Source organism: Papaver somniferum, chromosome 4 (assembly GCF_003573695.1).
Source record: "Papaver somniferum cultivar HN1 chromosome 4, ASM357369v1, whole genome shotgun sequence".
NCBI classification, from domain to species: Eukaryota; Viridiplantae; Streptophyta; class Magnoliopsida; order Ranunculales; family Papaveraceae; genus Papaver; species Papaver somniferum.
In genome coordinates, this window is record NC_039361.1 from 80,676,930 (window position 1) to 80,694,239 (window position 17,310).

Genomic DNA, 17,310 nt, shown 5'->3' on the forward strand with positions numbered 1-17,310 from the left:
CAGTTCATCAAACCTACATATATAATAAAGAGGAACGGATTAAAAGAAAAAAAAAACTCATTTTCACCTATAGGTGATAGTACGAGTGACTGAGTTTGAAACTCCACGACAACACATATTTCATCTTTCCCTAATGGTATGGCAAAAAGAAAAAGAAAAATTTGATTCACGTGCCTACCATGTGTTTCCACTTTCATGGGCGTAAACTGTAATAAGTAACGCCAAATTAGAAGTAAACTTCGTTGATTATTCAACTCATTCTTTCTTAGGGTCAAAACTGTTTAAAATAAAGAAAAAAGAATCAAATTTCTCTCTTTTCTCTTCGACTATTCCACAGTAAGAAATCGCGCCGTTTTTCCTGTAATATGATGAAATCTATTAATACCTTAATAATTTAAAAGGGACTAATTTCATTTCATTTCTTCTCCCTCTTCCTCTCCTTCAAGAGAGAAAATGGTAGAAGTATTAAGAGGAGTACCTCTATTATACCAACAATACAAAGCATTACTGAAAAAAAACTTACTACTTTCATGGAGAAACAAAAGATCAACGTTTATGCAATTATTCTCATCCTTATTCTTCATATTTCTAATCTTTGCTATTGAAAAAGCAATCAGTTCTAGATTCTCAGGTACATCTACCTACGAAAATGTTTTTGATCCAGAAGCTTTGGTTTCTCCACCAATACCACCTTGTGAAGATAAGTTTTATGTTAAGCAACCTTGTTATGATTTCATATACAGTGGGAAAGGAAATCCCAGAATTGAAGATATTGTTAGTAAGATTATGAGTAATAATCCTGGTAGACCAATTCAAACTGATAAGGTAAATTTCATTTACTTTCAGTTTGAATTTTCAAATTTCTCTTTTTCTTTTTTTAGTTTTAATTGAAGAATTTTAGTGAATTTTGTTCATCTGGTTTTTTACTTTCTGTGATGTAAAATGAAGTAATATAATATTCTTTGGGATTTTTGCTGACTGAAAGGTCTGAATCTGGCTTGGATTTGAGCCAGATATTTGTGGTTAATTTTCTGCATGTCTGACTCATTAAGGGTTGTTGAGTCAGCTTTATAATTGTAGCCTTGTAGGGCATGTCTGACTCGATGTACGTATTATCAAGGTACGTTAGTGATGATGAGTTAGCTTCATATTCAGGCGAGTCAGCAGGAAACAATATCACCAGTACATTTATGGGTTCTGAGTCAGCTGTTTGTGTCTGAATATTTTACATGTCTAATTCAAGGGGAATTTGATCAGCCTTGTAGTTGTATCCGACTCGTTCGACTTGATGAAATCTTATGAGTTGACAAAATGTGAGATAGGTGAACAAGTCAAATTCTGGAGAATTAGCAAAAAAAGATCAATGCTTGAATTGTGGTTTTATGTCAGACCATTTGTTGTTCACATTTCCAAAGTCTTATTGGAGTTCGGCTCAAGGGTCATCTAGTTAGGTTCCATTTTATTTGGTGCACGTTTGTAATTAACAAAATGCAAATACGTGCTTCTGTTGGATGGCTCAGTCATTAGAAAACTAATGCAACTTTACTTAATACATGATATTGCAGAAAATTTGACACTTATCTTGGATGCGTGTTTGGTTTAGATTTTGTATTTTAAACCTGAGAAGTTGTTTTGCTGAAATTAAACGTTCGTTAGCTTTAAAACGGTTGACTAAATAAAATATAATAGTATCATTTATGAATTTCATAGGTTCTATCATTTGTTACACGTAAGGAGGTCGATGATTGGCTTTTCAAGCATCCTATGCAAGTACCCGGAGCTTTGCACTTCAATGTTAGAAGTGCTACTGTACTAAGCTATGGCGTTCAAACAAACTCAACTGCTGTTAGAAAACGGGGAAATAGTGAAGACCCTACTTTTAAATTTCAAGTTCCACTTCAGATTGCTGCAGAGCGTGAGATTGCGAGATCCCTTCTTCAAGGTTCTCCATTCTTCTTTGCCTCTTCTTTTCTTTTTTTTCCTTGTTGTTTGATTGGTGGGAAATTCAAACTTTCTTTATATGGGCCTTATATGAATTACGTGAAAGATCTTCTACCACATACTTATAATAGTGAACTTTATGTGTGTGCAGTTCCAGATTTTAGTTGGACTGTTGGGCTTAAGGAGTTTGCACATCCTGCTGTTAGAACTTTCTCAGCGGTAGGAATTGTTGGACCAACCTTCTTCCTTGCGATTGCCATGTTTGCGTTTGTGTTTGAAATTGGTGCTTTGGTCGCAGAGAAAGAACTTAAGCTGCGTCAGGTAGTGACATGTTTCTCTTCTTTTCATTGTCCATCCATATTTTAAGTTTTTTGCATAGAGAATCCCTTTGTTCCAAATTTCCAATCAATTTAATGTGTATTCATTATCATTTATGTTTGGACTTGCAGGCTATGTCTACAATGGGTCTTTACGAAACTGCCTATTGGTTGTCATGGCTCACATGGGAGACTGTTACCACTTTTATCTCCTCACTTTTCATTGTTCTGTTTGGGATGATGTTTCAGTTCGACTTTTTCCTAAATAATAGTTTTGGAGTTCTTTTCTTTGTTTTCTTCCTTTTCCAGATAAATATGGTACGTTATATGCAGTCTTCATCACTTCTTTATCCTTCAGCAAGCTATAAGGTTTATGAGCTTTTTTGTAGTTAATATAATTTTTTATTTACTGACTCGTGATGCTAGGTTGGCTTAGCGTTCCTGATTTCCACTTTCATTAGTAAGGCATCATCGGCAACGACGGTTGGTTTCTCCATATTTATTGTCGGCTTTTTGACCCAGGTAAGATCAACTCCCTCAATTCATACAGCAACTCCCAGTACAGTTTTCAACTAAAATATTCTAATAGTTTCTTTTTTCTTTCGTCTAAACAGCTTGTTACAACATTTGGATTTCCTTACACTGATAGCACCTCTATGATTTATCGGATTGTTTGGTCTCTCTTCTCTCCTAATCTTCTTGCTAAAGCTCTTAAAACACTTGGAGACGCGACAGCTACTTCCGAAGATAGTGGGATCAGCTGGAGCGGTCGGTCACAGTGTCCAGTGACTGAGACTGATTGTGTGATAACAATTGTATGTCCGCACTTTGATATCTCAGACATGTACTTACAAAAAGAGGAAATTTTCTGCATTGATTACACTTACCCAATTAAACATGTCTCAACAGGCTGACATATATACATGGTTCGTGGCGACCTTCTTTCTTTGGTTTCTTTTGGCTCTGTACTTCGACAACATAATCCCAAATGCATCAGGCGTCAGAAAATCATGCTTTTACTTCTTGAACCCACGGTACTGGACTGGACGAGGTGGAGGCAAGGTATCAGGTAGCTACTTACTTAACTTTCAAATATTTTTCTCCTCCAAGTTGTCCTAGTTCTTTGTTTCTGGTGTATGAGAGTAATTGTTTTCTTCACTTTTATCAGAGGGTGGCATTTGTAGTTGCACGGGTGCAATTCCACCATTGGAAGATACTAATCCAGATGATGAAGATGTCCGCGAAGAGGAAAGTATCGTAAAACAGCAAATGGCTGAAGGAAGTAATGATCCAAATATCGCAGTTCAGATACGTGGTCTTGCAAAGACGTACCCGGGGACACTAGATATGGGTTGCTGTAAATGCAAGAGAACATCTCCTTACCATGCTGTCAAGGTAAATTCAATTTTATCTTGATACAAAGTGTGTCGAGTCATGAAGAGCAGGCATGCTAGTTGTTCCTCCTCCATGGTTCTCAGATGCCTGAACCAAAAATGCATGATCTCAATCCTGCCTTTAACTTCTTTCTTATTCATGAACGGTCAGAATATCCAACCCATAGAAAACTGGAATCGTTCTTCTCATTTTCCGTGTTACTATGTTTAGGGGTTGTGGGTGAACTTTGCAAAGGATCAGCTATTTTGTCTTCTAGGACCCAATGGAGCTGGGAAAACGACAGCGATTAATTGTTTGACTGGAAATACACCCGTCACAGGAGGAGATGGTAATAGTTACTAAGATCATAAGTTTCAGGAGTATTTTTAGTTTTTATGTTATACATTTTGATGGGCTTGGTCACTTAAATGAATTCTCTATCTTTCTTGAACAGCGTTGATTTATGGTTATTCTGTACGAAGCTCTCTTGGAATGTCAAATATTCGAAGGTCGATAGGAGTTTGTCCACAGGTATGCTTTTTCATATCCAATTGTTTGCTTTGCAAAAGGAAATTTTTAAAAATGTAGCTTATGCTCAAAATAAATGATTCTTGAACTGACCTCGTTTGTTGTTTTTCATTAGTTTGATATCCTTTGGGAGGAATTATCCGGACAAGAACACCTTCATCTCTTTGCTAGTATTAAAGGCCTCCCCCCTGCTACAATCAAATCGGTACGTTATAGCTCAAAAAAGATATTTCTCTACCTCTTATATCTGGCTATGTGCCGTTTTAGTTATGTATAGCTGGAATTACTCAAAGGTGGCATCACTATTTGAATATCGATATATTCCCAATAGAGTCTCGTATATGGAAAATGATATAGTGGCAACAACAGGTTGTTGATAAATCCCTAGCCGAGGTGAAGCTTGCTAATGCAGCAAAAGTTAGGGCGGGAAGCTGTAGTGGAGGGATGAAGCGTCGGCTCAGTGTTGCAATAGCTCTTATTGGAGATCCAAAACTGGTTTTCTTGGATGAGCCGGTATGCAAAATTTGAATGTCTTACTTTTTAGTTTTTAACAAATTTCAGAGGTTTTATTGTGCCAACCTAAGCTTAACGTGGGGCAAGTTTTCCACCATGTTGATGAGGGTCCTGAACAGTTCCTTAATTACATGGCGCGATCCTCTTGTCCCAGGTTAAAACAAAATTAAACTCTTTCTTTTGTGAAAAATGAAGTTTATTCAATGCATTCCTTTGATATGCAGACTACTGGAATGGACCCAATCACCCGGAGGCATGTGTGGGACATCATAGAGAATGCTAAGAAAGGGCGTGCAATTGTTCTTACGACTCACTCAATGGAAGAAGCTGACATTTTAGGGGATCGCATAGCAATTATGGCTAAGGGGAAGCTCCGATGCATTGGAACATCAATCAGGTTGAAATCACGGTTTGGGACTGGTTTTATTGCTAACGTGAGCTTCCTTGAGAGCACTCCAGGACAAACTCCTCTGAATGGACAAACTCTTAGAAATGGGGAGGCAAATGGTGCAACTCAACCTCATCACGTGGCTGTGAAGCAGTTCTTTAAACAAGTATGTCTTGTTAGAAAGTGGTTAGTGTATTGTAGCATAGCAAGGTTTTGTTGACTAACTTCAGTGATCTACTTTGCAGCATTTGGATGTAGTACCCAAAGAGGAGAACAAATCTTTCTTAACGTTTGTTATTCCTCATGAAAAAGAAGGACAACTAACAGTATGTACCAACTACTCATTCTTTATTTTTTTGCCATCTCATAATTATCTCCGAATACCTTGAAGTGAACAGATATATTTTTGTGTTTGTAATGTGTAAATATGGAATGTAATAATTAATGCGTATTACAGTTTATCTTTGTTCTGTTTCTTCTTTCTTGAACATACTCTTACTCTCCTTGCAGAAATTTTTTGAGGAGCTTCAAGATAGAGAAAGAGAGTTTGGGATATCTGACATCCAACTCGGACTTACAACCCTTGAAGAGGTGTTTTTAAATATAGCAAAACGAGCAGAGCTAGAAAGTGCAGTGGCAGAGGGGACTTTAGTGACTCTGACTTTAACATCTGGGTTACTACTAGAGGTAAATTCTGTTTACTTTTATCATCAATAAATTCTGCGAAATTAGGATCAAATTCTAAAATTTTGGTTGGTTTCTAAGTTCACACCAACTTTAGTTTTTCAAATGTTAAAAACTGTGAATGATTAGAATTATCCCAAAACACCCAAGTCACACTTCTTTCTCCTCTCCATCTTTTTATTACCTCGGTCTATTATATCTGTGGCTTCAACGGTAACTGAAATCTGTTGGCTTTCTGATTGAATATCTGACTTTTTATTTAGATACCAAGAGGAGCAAGGTACGTTGGTATTCCTGGAACAGAATCTACAGAAAATCCAAGAGGTTTTATGGTTGAAGTATACTGGGAGCAAGACGAAACCGGTGCATTATGCATTTCAGGTCATTCGCCTGAATCTACTGTACCCAGAAATGCTCAACCAATCGCTGCAGCTACCACACCAGTCTTGACTAGGCAAAGGAGTTTCTTAGGCAGGACGCAACTTGTTCATGGTATCATCTTTGATCCTTCTGAAATCGAGGGCTCAAATCGCCGGTAAACTTTCCGACATTTACAGCAATTGCAGTATTGTACCACCACTAGCTTATAGTGTCATACGTGTTTGATACTTCATTTTCTTCTTCCAGTTATTATTTGATCAGTGTGCTATAAATTTTTCCTTAATTATCATGTAACAGAAACCAACTACAGTCTAGCTCCTTATTTTTTTGCCCGTCTTATTTTTGTTTTTACTCGCTACTGCGTCATGAATATTTGTATTCTTATGGATGTAATTATATGTAGAAATGCTTTCTATCTTTGATACAACATTTACAAATGTACTGTAACCCACTAAAATTTTACTAACTTCAAACATGTACCAGTCATATGATTCAGCCAGAAATACAAAAGTAAAAAGTAAGTATAACCACCTCCCATAATCCAACGGCTCCCAATAAAAGTGCACATATTTTAATGGGATTTTGGTAAAAATTCCAGTGGGATACACTTCAGGAAAACTGCATTTAAAACTACGCGCTATTTCTCTTAATGGGTTGATGTTGTCAGTTACTTTTTTTGGTAATTTTTGTTTCCTTTTCTTTTTCTTCTTTTGTTAAGAACGGGATTTAATGAGAAAGCATCTTGGAGTAAATGGCTGGATCAACTTTGATCATTAAATTTGTTTTTCCTAACCCCATAGATTTTAAATAAAACTTAAGAATCATTTCTTCAACACAATCCAAGAGGTAGAAGGAGAGAAAGATGGTAGAGGTATTGGAAGGAATACCTCTACTGGTACAACAATTCATAGCGTTGTTCAAGAAAAACATACTATTGTCATGGAGAAATAAGAAATCATTTTTTGGGCAATTATTCTCACCGGTTGTCTTCATACTCTTATTGGTTTGTGTTGATAAACTTATGAATTCTGGTTTTGGGTCGACCGGAACTATAGATGTCCATGATCCTGAAGCTTTCATTATTCCACCAATTCCTCCGTGTGAAACAAAGAACTTCATCCAGCTTCCTTGTTATGATTTCGCGTGGAGTGGGAATCAAAGTCCGAGGATTCAATCAATTGTGGAGAAGATAATGTTGAACAATCCTGGCAGGCCCATCCCTTCAGACAAGGTAAACATCTCATCCAATTGTTATAATCAGGTGTTAGAATAGCCCCAGAATCTAGATTTGTGCATTGGTTGTTCATAAAGTCCCTAGTCGATGTGCAAATATATTTATTTTGTTCATAATTTATGTTCTTAGTTCTAATTGCAAGACGCTTTCAGTCTTATCTGCGTATTAATCAAGTTCTAACACTTTTGGGTGTGTTGGAATTGGCAGGTCAAATCATTTAATACAAGTGCTGATGTAGATGATTGACTTTACAGAGAGCCAATGCATTGTGTTGGGGCCTTACACTTCATTGATAAAAGTGCTACTGTAATAAGCTATGGGATACAAACAAACTCCTCAAGTACGACGATACGAGGAGTAACTGAAGACCCTCTTTTTAAGTTTCAATTACCATTTCAAATTGCTGCCGAGCGTGAAATTGCCAGGTTTCTTAATCAAGGTAACTCATTCATTCTTATTGTCTCCTTCATCTTTCTTTCCTTTTCTCACTCCTTTCTTTGGTAATACTGCGGGTACTCCTATTCTGATATTTACCGTTCATGTGCCAGATCCAAATTTAAAGTGGAGTGTTGGATTGAAGGAATATGCACATCCTGCAACCGAATATGAATCTGCATTTGATGTCGCAGGATTGGTTTTCCTTCTTGCAATAACGATGTTTCCTTTCATATCACAAATGAGTTCTTTGGTTGCGGAGAAAGAACTTAAGCTGCGTCAGGTAATGCGCTTGTTCTTATTTCTTTTTGCTTTTCTTTTACATATTTCGGGTTTAAGAAAGAATTTAGAACACTTGACGACAAGCATTGGTATCCCTTTTTCATTATTTACAGGTGATGTCTATAATGGGTCTTTATGAATCCGCGTATTGGTTATCATGGCTCCTATGGGGGACTGTTATCATATTCATTTCATCGCTTCTTACTGTTGCCTTGGGAGTGATATCTCGGTTCGACTTTTTCGTGCACAATAGTATTGTGCTTCTGTTCTTGTGTTTCTTCCTGTTTCAATTCAGTATGGTGAGTACCTTGGTTATTCTTTAATACTAAATCATCATCAGTATCACTTTAAGATTCTTTGGTTCTTACTTATGATGCTAGATTGGTTTCGCCTTTGCGCTTTCAACTCTCCTTAGCAAGTCATCAGCAGCAAATACTATTGGTTTCTTTATTTTCATCATCAGTTACTTAACTGGGGTAAGATCTGTCTCAAGCTCGTACATGTACACTATGTGGTTGTTGTTGTTAAAATAACAATGGTGTTAATGTTGATGCAGACTCTTGTTCCTGGGGATCTCGTGAAAATATTCCCAACAAGATACAGAATTCTGTGGAACTTCTTTCCTCCTAATGTTTTCAGTGGAGTCATTCAAGTACTTCAGGCGGCGACAAGAACTCATGATGATAAAGGAATTAGCTGGAATAACAGAAATAAATGTACTGGTATAATATTTCCACCTGACGGGCCGTGTTCAACTATGGTATTCTCTCACTTAAGGCTCTACTAAAGGACTTGTTCATCCCATAGTTGCAATCTTTTGATCTCCTGGTTTTTTGTTTCCAAATAAAATTGGCATTTACTTGAATATGTATGGTTTTGATAGGATGATACATTTAAATGGTTTGCGGGAAACTTCGTTTTCTGGTTTCTTTTGGCTCTGTACTTGGACAACGTTATCCCAAACTCATCTGGTGTAAGAAAATCAGTCTTTTTTTTCTTGAATCCGCGCTACTGGACTGGAAGCAGTGAAGGTAACTCTGCTGAAGGTAATAAGCTGACCTTTTCCATCCCCGTGATCGTCCAAGTTATCTTGCTATTTATCGTGAACAAGGGACTCAATCTTTTCATTTAATTTCCCAGGTTGTATTTGCACAAGTGAAGTTCCACTACTAGATGAAAAGAACCCGGATGATGAAGATGTCCTTGAAGAGAAACGTATGGTGAAAGACCAAATGAGGGAAAATTACAGCATGAACAACGATTCGAATATTGCGGTTCAACTACGTGGTCTTGCAAAGGCATATCCTGGAACAATCAAACTCAAGCGCTGTGGTGGTTGTTGCTGTACGTTAACCAGAACTTCAACTTACCATGCTTTCAAGGTAACAAAACAACCTTTTAAGAGTTGTTCTAGTTGTCTAACAACTGTCATGATTGGGCGTCCGAACTTGTTGTGTGCAAACTGAGTTGAATGTTGAATAGTTGCTTCAACTATGTTGTATAATTTTCAGGGTGTTTGGATGAACTTTGAAAAGGATCAATTATTTTGTCTTCTTAGACCTAATGGAGCTGGAAAAACTACTTTGATAAACTGTTTGATTGGCAACATACCCGTGACAGGTGGAGATGGTAATAACCTCTTTATCAGGATATTAGTTACATGGTTTTCTATATGCAAGTGGTGTCTAACAATCACCTTATTTCACCATCTATCCACAGCTTTGATATATGGGAATTCAGTTCGAAGCTCGGTTGGTATGACAAATATCCGAAGACTCGTAGGAGTTTGTCCTCAGGTTTGCATTTTACTTTTCAGCTGAAGAACATGATAATTTGTAGTCTGAAAACCAAAGAATAACAATTCTTTGAAACTGTGTGCTTGTTTATATAGTTTGATATTCTTTGGGCGGAGCTATCCTGTCAAGAACACCTCCAGCTCTTTGGAAGTATCAAGGGTCTACCCTCTTCTTCACTCAATTCGGTACATCCTTTGGCGATTCTGAAAATCTGTAATTCGAGTTTGTCATTTTTCCTTCTTTTTTTGAGTTAACTTTATAAAACTGTTACTGGCAACGCAGATTGTTAAGGAATTACTAGCAAAGGTAAAGCTTGCTGATGCAGCAAGAGTAAGGGCCGCAAGCTGCAGTGGAGGGATGAAGCGTCGCCTCAGTGTTGCTTGTTCTCTTATGGGAGACCCAAAATTGGTCATTTTGGATGAGCCGGTAATCATAATTGCACTTCTTTTAAATACATGGATTTCAGGGATACTCATTTAGTGTTTGTGCAGAACAACAGACTACCTGTTTCAGTATGAAACAAGAGCCTTCCCTTTTCTTTGTTGCTGCTTTCTGATCCTAGGTACTTTTTGGTACCATAATCGAACAAATAGTAACAAGAACAGCCGTGAAAAATAATACTTTTTGGTTGGAACTGTCATTTAGCAATAGTGAAATTGAAACAGCAACTGACTGAGTTTTTTTTATTTTTTTTGTACATTCCAATTTTAGATGGTTCAATAGCCAGATGGGGATATGTACCATGGATGTCCCAATGGGTTGATGGTTTCATATTTATGTATATTTCATTTATATCTGAGAGTACTCCTTTGATGTATAGACCACAGGAATGGACCCAGTTACTCGTAGACATGTATGGGACGTAATAGAGGACGAGAAGAAAGGCCGTTCAATTATTCTGACGACTCACTCTATGGAGGAAGCTGATATTTTAGGCGACCGCATAGCAATCGTTGCAAAGGGGAAACTCCGTTGCATTGGAACGTCAATAAGGTTGAAATCACGGTTCGGGACCGGTTTAATTGCTTCAGTTAGCTTCGCAGAGAGCACGTCAAGAAAAGGAGATGCAATAACTGAACCTCATCATGAGGCTGTGAAGCAGTTCTTCAAGCATGTACGTCACATTTTCAGTGATGTTAGTTACTGAAGCAATTTCTTAAAATCCATTCTCCGACTTACTGACATCTTAACTTGCAGCATTTGGATGTGGTACCTAAAGAGGAGAATAAGTCATTTCTGACTTATGTTATTCCTCGTGAGCAAGAGCCATTTTTATCGGTAAACACCCAATTCTCCTTTTTGGTTTACAAACTGCTGTGCCCTTTGTGCTCAACTTGATACTGTAATGTTATTCCAGGAATTTTTTGATGAGCTTGAAGACAGAAAGTATGAGTTTGGAATAGCGGATATCCAACTTGGTTTGACAACACTAGAAGAGGTCTTCTTGAACATTGCCAAAAAAACTGAGCTAGAAAATGCTTTAACTGAAGGCAACTTGGTTAATATAACATTAACATCTGGGCAAACACTGAGGGTGAGTTCATACAACTTCCATCAGATATGCAAACAAACACACAAGAATTTGCTTATACTTCGAATCTACATTCTACTGCAGAAACTTGAGTAGTTGGTGGCTTTTGCAGATACCCAATGGTGCAAATCGTAGGTGTTCCAAAGAATTAATCTGAAGAAAATCCAAGGGGTCTTTTGGTTGAAGTACTCTGGGAGCAAGATGATAATGGGGTTCTCACCATTTCAGGTCATTCGAAAGAATATTCAGTACCTCCAAATGCTAAAATAGTTGCTTCAACTGCAAAATCATCAGGAAATCCCCAGTTGGGTAAACCAGAAGTAGGGATCATATACGATCTTACAGATTCTGAAGCTTCAAATTTGAGATAAGATTAGAATCATGCAAAACCATTAGTTTCTTCTATTTTTTTATCCATGGAAATTGATAATGCTTCAGAATTTTTGCTCAGTTTTACAAGAGTTTCATGTTGAAGCTTATCACTTTCAAGGGTCTAGTGTTTATTCAGTAAACGGAAGCCTTCAAACTTGGACAACATTTCACTAGTCCAAAAGATTTATGACATTCTTGGAAACTTGGACCACATTTCTTTTATCAACTTTCGTATTCAACAAAAACAGTAAGAAGAAACTGAGCAATCAAAAGCTTCAACTTCCATGTTCATTTGAACCAGACACCCAGATTGGAGATTCTATTATAAGAGCCAATGAACAAAAGATGGGAATAATTTGTCCAGAACATAAACCAAGCCATAAACTAATGCCTATAAATTATCAACTCTTTACATGCACTAAAACAAACCCCAATACTAGCAAAGGTCTTTGCTCACTACACACACGAAACACCTGCTATCATTCCAAACCCAGTTCTTTTAAGGTTTTACAATTAGAACTTTACTCCAAAAAACATCATAGTAAAAACTGCAGACAAGAATTTTCATCTCTACTATATCAATAACCTCCTTCCGATAGCATCTTCCAAAACTATCTATTGGAAACTCACCTTCTCCATTCAGCTTGGGCAACCTTCTCTGGAAAAAGATAAAAGGAGAGAGAAGTTAATGACCTGTGTTCAACAAGGATTTGCGGAACTATAACCAATCCATCAAAAAGTGACTGAGTGAAAGAAAAATAAAAAAGAAGACCATTATAATGCTTGCTTACCGTTTCCGTCTCTGGAAGTTAGCAAAGATCTGTCAGTTTTGGATGCTCCTTTGCCATTTGATTGGACCACCCTTTGAGTTCGTGGGGATGATGAACTCATTTTTGCATTGATCAAAGAGGGCAGAGAATGTCTCCTTGTAAAACCGTTCTTTTCAACCACATCGTTACTAATCCTCGGAGAGCCTTGTCCACGAAGCTTTGCCTTTGCAGATTCAGTTGCCGCCATATAGCTTGGTATATTTGGACTATTTCTCAAACCAATCTCCAAATTCTCTTGCTTTGCTGGGAAAGAAGTTCTCCTCTTTGTAATTTTATGGTTCTCATTACTGGTTTGATCATCCTTAGAAACTAGATCTGTGTTGGTCACAGGAATATTTTCGTCTTTTGTACTGTTTTCCAAAGGTGGAAACTCAATTTGTGAATGATCTTCAAGCAACACATCAACCTGTACCGCTTCTGCCAACAATTCCTGAGTAGGTTCAACATCAGCCTGTTGGATTTGTACAGCACATTCATCAATGGCCTGCTCCGAAATTTCACAGGCTGAAAAACTCGATAATTCTTCCATATTGTTGTTAGGCTTTTCTGCCTCAACTGGAATATTAAATTGTTCAGTCACTGGAACTGTTGAAACCTGTTTTATTTCTGCAATGGACTCGCTCATGGAATGGTTTGGGATATCGGCAGATGGGGAATTTGATGGCTTTCGCAGACTGCGTTTTGGCTCCTCAGTTTCGATTTCTGACTGACTAGCAGGTTCTGCGCTTGAGTTAGAAACCTTTCTCAAATTGCGTTTAACTTTCTCAAGCTCGCTTTGTGGATGTTCTTGAACTGGATCTACAGGGTGAGCAGAAGATTTCCTCAGGTTGCGTTTCGGTTTTTCGGATTCTGAGGTGGAGAGTGCAGAGCTGGTGTCAGCATTGGCCATAGGAGCTTTACGAATAACACGCCTTGACCGACTTGGCTCAGCTACCACATTGTGGTTGGCTCCTTGCCTCGTCTGAGATTTTGAATCAACAACTTTCTTAGGTTGCAGAAATGGTTTCCAGAAACGTGATAATGTCCAGCGTTCAAGCCAAGCCCAGGCTGAATTAGGTTCATCAGGACCAAATTGGAGCCGCAGATGCATCGCCTTTGATGAAGAACCAAGATACTGAAAAAACAATGAAATCAATTCGCGATTGTAAATCCCATAAATATAGAAATTTATTTATGCATAACAGAAACGGAACTGCTGAGTGCTGATAAAAATTATCAATGTTGGGCAGGTACATGCAGTAAATTAAGATTTCTCGTACTTCTCCCACCTAACACACATTAAACTTTCTGCCGATGTGATGGCAAAATGTGCAGTACTGGTATCATTGGTAAACCAGACTTGCTAAATTGCAAAAAGGGGCATGTTTAAAGTTATTATAGATTCGCTCATGTTGTCACTGTTTGCACAATCTATCTTTGCTATTAATATATTTCTAAATTTTCCTCAAAATAAAAAATATATTTCTGAATTTAGCACAAAAGTAAAAAAACATCAATTTACGTTGATAATCAACTACATGGAAATTGTCCCTCTCTGGTCAGCAAAAAGTTCCTAGCTAGCTAATGGCTGCTTTCATTGTTACTGTTATAGTGTTATCTAACGTTGTGTGTCATGCCTGTGCAAGAAACAGTATAGAACATGTAAACAATTTCACTTATGATTTTACACAGCACTACAGTAATGCCAGATAATCAGATATCCATGACTATCACAATCATAATCCTTGTTTTCCATCCACTGAATCAGATCCACAGAAAACCAGCTCTCAGCCTAGGCATGTCTAGCATTATCTTGGTGGTGTGTTTACTTTTGACATGCAATACAGAAAGAGATGGCTTCCTTCAGTTGTTAGGAACGTGATGTTTCGACTCAAAATAAAATCATTAAGATGGGTTGTCCTCGGTTTATTTCGCTTAAGGGCACATGTTCTTACTTTAAAGTCCCAAACAGATAATCCCGATGAACAGACAGGCAACCATATCAAAACAAGATAAATGAAACTCGTTATACCTTAGTAACAAAAGCATTTACTCGTGGCTTCTCTCTCCGCACAGGAGCACTTAATCCGGTAGAATCAGAACGCTTCACGCCCTGAACAACAGTTCAAATTAAATTTTCCATGACACACTGAGACAGGCAACTGAACAACCAGTTCAACTACCAACTATAAATACTTGGAACTCGGGAAACAAAAGGAAACTGATTAAATATAAGAAAACAAAAAAGGCACAAAATTAGAACCCTAAAGCAAAAAAATGTTAGAATTGACAGCATTAGACAACTCTCAGAAACAAAGAGCAAAGACACAGTGACAATGCTAACCAAGCAACAAGGACACAAATGAATGAACCAGTTGTGACGACTAGTTCGACGAGTATCAGACACATCAGCCTTAATAACCTAGGCATTAGTAAATGTGCCTCACACACCGATAAAGCACCATATTTGACGAGGTAAAAATTGTTTGGAAATAGACCTTTGACACCAAGCAGCTGACAGCTTGGTACTTCCGTACAAGAACTTCGTGTCATGGCTCTATTCAATTATCTCAGTAGACCACAACAGCTATGAATCAGCTAAACTAATACTAAGGCTTCAGGAAATTACCAGCGGTTTTCTGAGACTGGACTTCTTGGAAACCTCAGTACGACCGTCAGAAAGTGTGACTCTTTGACCTCGAACCAATGCCTGTAGTTTCACTATTCCCTGCATACAACGCAAAGTAGCACGAGCTTGCCTTCTCACCAGATGACCACGTACAAGTGCCTGCAGCCGTATAATGCCTCTGAGAGCGCGAAATGCCCTACGAGCCTTCAGAAAATTATGCTTATATTAACACACGAATTAAAATCACTTTGAATATAAAACAAACCCATTGGAGTCAAGTCTAAACAAAGGAACTTTACCAGGTAACCCCTAAAAGCAGCTTGCACCATAGTAGCCGATTTATATTGCTTGGTTCTATCAAGATCAGATGGGAGTTGTTCTTGGTTTTGAGGCAACGAGACAACCTCATTGCTATGTAGATTGGGTGTCGTCCCTGTATCTGTATCTGAGTTCCCTCCTTGTTTATGGGTTGTACCAGATGCGGGTTGTGAAATAATGGGTGGTGACACAACCAAATCATCAGAAGGTGCCTTAGCAGTAATCCGTGTTTCTTTCACATTTCCAGCTTTCTTCATCATATGACAAAAGAACATCAATTAGACGTCTACAATTAAAAACCACAATATACTGAAAAGTGAAAACCAATAAAGGGAAGTCGGAAACCAATTAAAGCCTAAAATACTTTTTTTCCTTAATGAAAATCGCAAACAGTCTCACTTGAAAAGAACCAATGCAGAAGAAATCACGGCAATGTGTTTGTCCGGACAACATACCGAACTATCTCTTCCTTTTGATACACTCGACCGCGATGATTTCTTCCCTAACAGGATAGTCTTAAGCCACTTTCCTGGAGATTTTCCCATTGCGGAATAGTCCCAACCAAAAACCACAAGACTAGGCAATGAATAGCTGCACGTACAAACACACTTAAGTTATAAAGAAACTAAATTGAATTTCCAAGACACGAACAAAGAATATCGTACTTCCATAGCAAAAGAACTAAACTTATAAGAACTATTGTAAATAAGAAGATCTTGTGTAAAACCCCAAACTCACACTATCAAAAACATAATTACATTTCACAACACCAACTGACATACCAAGAATCTAAATGGAAACAATACTAATACAAAATCGTTCAAACCCATCCAAACAGCCAAAAAGATTTCAGTACCACATGGCATTCACACTCACATTCACTTCCCAATACTAACCCCCTAAACAGAAAAACCACTGAGTTTCTTCCTAACATACACTCTGGTACCAACTTTACTAACAACTCTTCTACCAAACCACACAAACGTAAGCTCATGATGAACACAAACAAAAACCTAGATCAGGAAAATAACCAAAAACCCATGATCAAACAATGCAGAAAAATAACCAATGAGATTACAGATCTGAAACTTACCACAAAAATGCACCCCAAAACCCTTGAATCTAACTTTTCTGAACCCAAACAAAACAAACCCAGTATGAGTTTCAAAGATATAAAGATGAAAATTGCAAAATGAAAACAAAAATCTTGTTACAGAAAAAGCGAAGGTAATTTTAGGGCTTTGGATTATTGAAGCAAAGGTGAGTAAGTAAGTACCATGAGAGTGAGTAAGGAAGTGAACAGAATGGAGCCCACCACAGTCACCAAACTTTCTTTCTATTTCTTCTCCACTCTCTCACTCTCTCTCTAAAAAAGGAGAAGACCTGGGCTGATACTGCAGAGACTGAAGAAGAAAAAGGAACCCAAGGGATTATTATGAAGGGTTGAGATAATAATTGTTAATTAAGTACTAATTAATTAGTATATTAATTAAAGAAGGACTGAAAAGGAATATTTGACACCTTCCATGGCTCCAACTGAACTTCTTTTAGAAATCAAGTGTCCGGATTCTAAGATAATTTACACTAAAATAATGCATTGTTTGTATACCCTTTTAGACCCTAGTTAGTAAGTTCGCGAATGATTCGCGAATCATTCGCGAATTTTTCCGTATCACGAATTTTACCGTCTTATTCGCGTACGTTTGCAACTCCGAACCCAAGTCGCGTATTATGTGACATTTCCGAATTATTCGCGAACCGTTCACGAATTTTACGTA

The 17,310-nt window shown here is 37.7% G+C and overlaps 2 protein-coding genes and 1 pseudogene across 2 annotated transcripts; 2 read left to right on the top strand and 1 right to left on the bottom strand.

Annotated features, from left to right (window-relative positions):
* Positions 1–320: 320 nt before the first annotated feature.
* LOC113275996 (ABC transporter A family member 11-like) lies at positions 321–6,555 on the top strand. Its single transcript, XM_026525589.1, has 16 exons — positions 321–825; positions 1,711–1,942; positions 2,093–2,262; positions 2,391–2,576; positions 2,685–2,780; positions 2,873–3,073; positions 3,168–3,327; positions 3,427–3,653; positions 3,864–3,981; positions 4,087–4,163; positions 4,276–4,365; positions 4,530–4,673; positions 4,898–5,227; positions 5,307–5,387; positions 5,572–5,748; positions 6,009–6,555. Exons 1-16 carry the CDS (start codon positions 454–456, stop codon positions 6,282–6,284), a joined length of 2,937 nt encoding a protein of 978 aa, XP_026381374.1. The 5' UTR covers positions 321–453; the 3' UTR covers positions 6,285–6,555.
* Positions 6,556–6,835: 280 nt separating this feature from the next.
* On the top strand, positions 6,836–11,970 carry LOC113275998 (annotated as a pseudogene).
* Positions 11,971–12,063: 93 nt separating this feature from the next.
* LOC113275997 (protein IQ-DOMAIN 31-like) lies at positions 12,064–16,964 on the bottom strand. The gene is made up of 8 exons (XM_026525590.1): positions 16,809–16,964; positions 16,626–16,663; positions 15,988–16,123; positions 15,514–15,783; positions 15,215–15,418; positions 14,618–14,698; positions 12,568–13,720; positions 12,064–12,434 (listed from the first exon to the last, which is right to left on the bottom strand). The coding sequence occupies exons 3-8, from the start codon at positions 16,075–16,077 to the stop codon at positions 12,403–12,405; spliced, it is 1,830 nt and encodes a 609-aa protein (XP_026381375.1). The 5' UTR covers positions 16,078–16,123; positions 16,626–16,663; positions 16,809–16,964; the 3' UTR covers positions 12,064–12,402.
* Between the last annotated feature and the right edge of the window lie 346 nt (positions 16,965–17,310).

What these genes read in the sequence shown, in the direction of transcription:
- LOC113275997 (XM_026525590.1), bottom strand. Translation starts at nt 16,077, where the DNA reads ATGGGAAAATCTCCAGGAAAGTGGCTTAAGACTATCCTGTTAGGGAAG. An exon ending in CCAGTCTCAGAAAACCGCTG is followed by an intron (nt 14,699 to 15,214) that starts GTAATTTCCTGA and finishes ACTGTTGTTCAG; the next exon opens with GGCGTGAAGCGTTCTGATTC. An exon ending in AACTTCCAGAGACGGAAACG is followed by an intron (nt 12,435 to 12,567) that starts GTAAGCAAGCAT and finishes ATCTTTTTCCAG; the next exon opens with AGAAGGTTGCCCAAGCTGAA.
- LOC113275996 (XM_026525589.1), top strand. Translation starts at nt 454, where the DNA reads ATGGTAGAAGTATTAAGAGGAGTACCTCTATTATACCAACAATACAAA. An exon ending in ACCCGTCACAGGAGGAGATG is followed by an intron (nt 3,982 to 4,086) that starts GTAATAGTTACT and finishes TTTCTTGAACAG; the next exon opens with CGTTGATTTATGGTTATTCT. An exon ending in CGATAGGAGTTTGTCCACAG is followed by an intron (nt 4,164 to 4,275) that starts GTATGCTTTTTC and finishes GTTTTTCATTAG; the next exon opens with TTTGATATCCTTTGGGAGGA.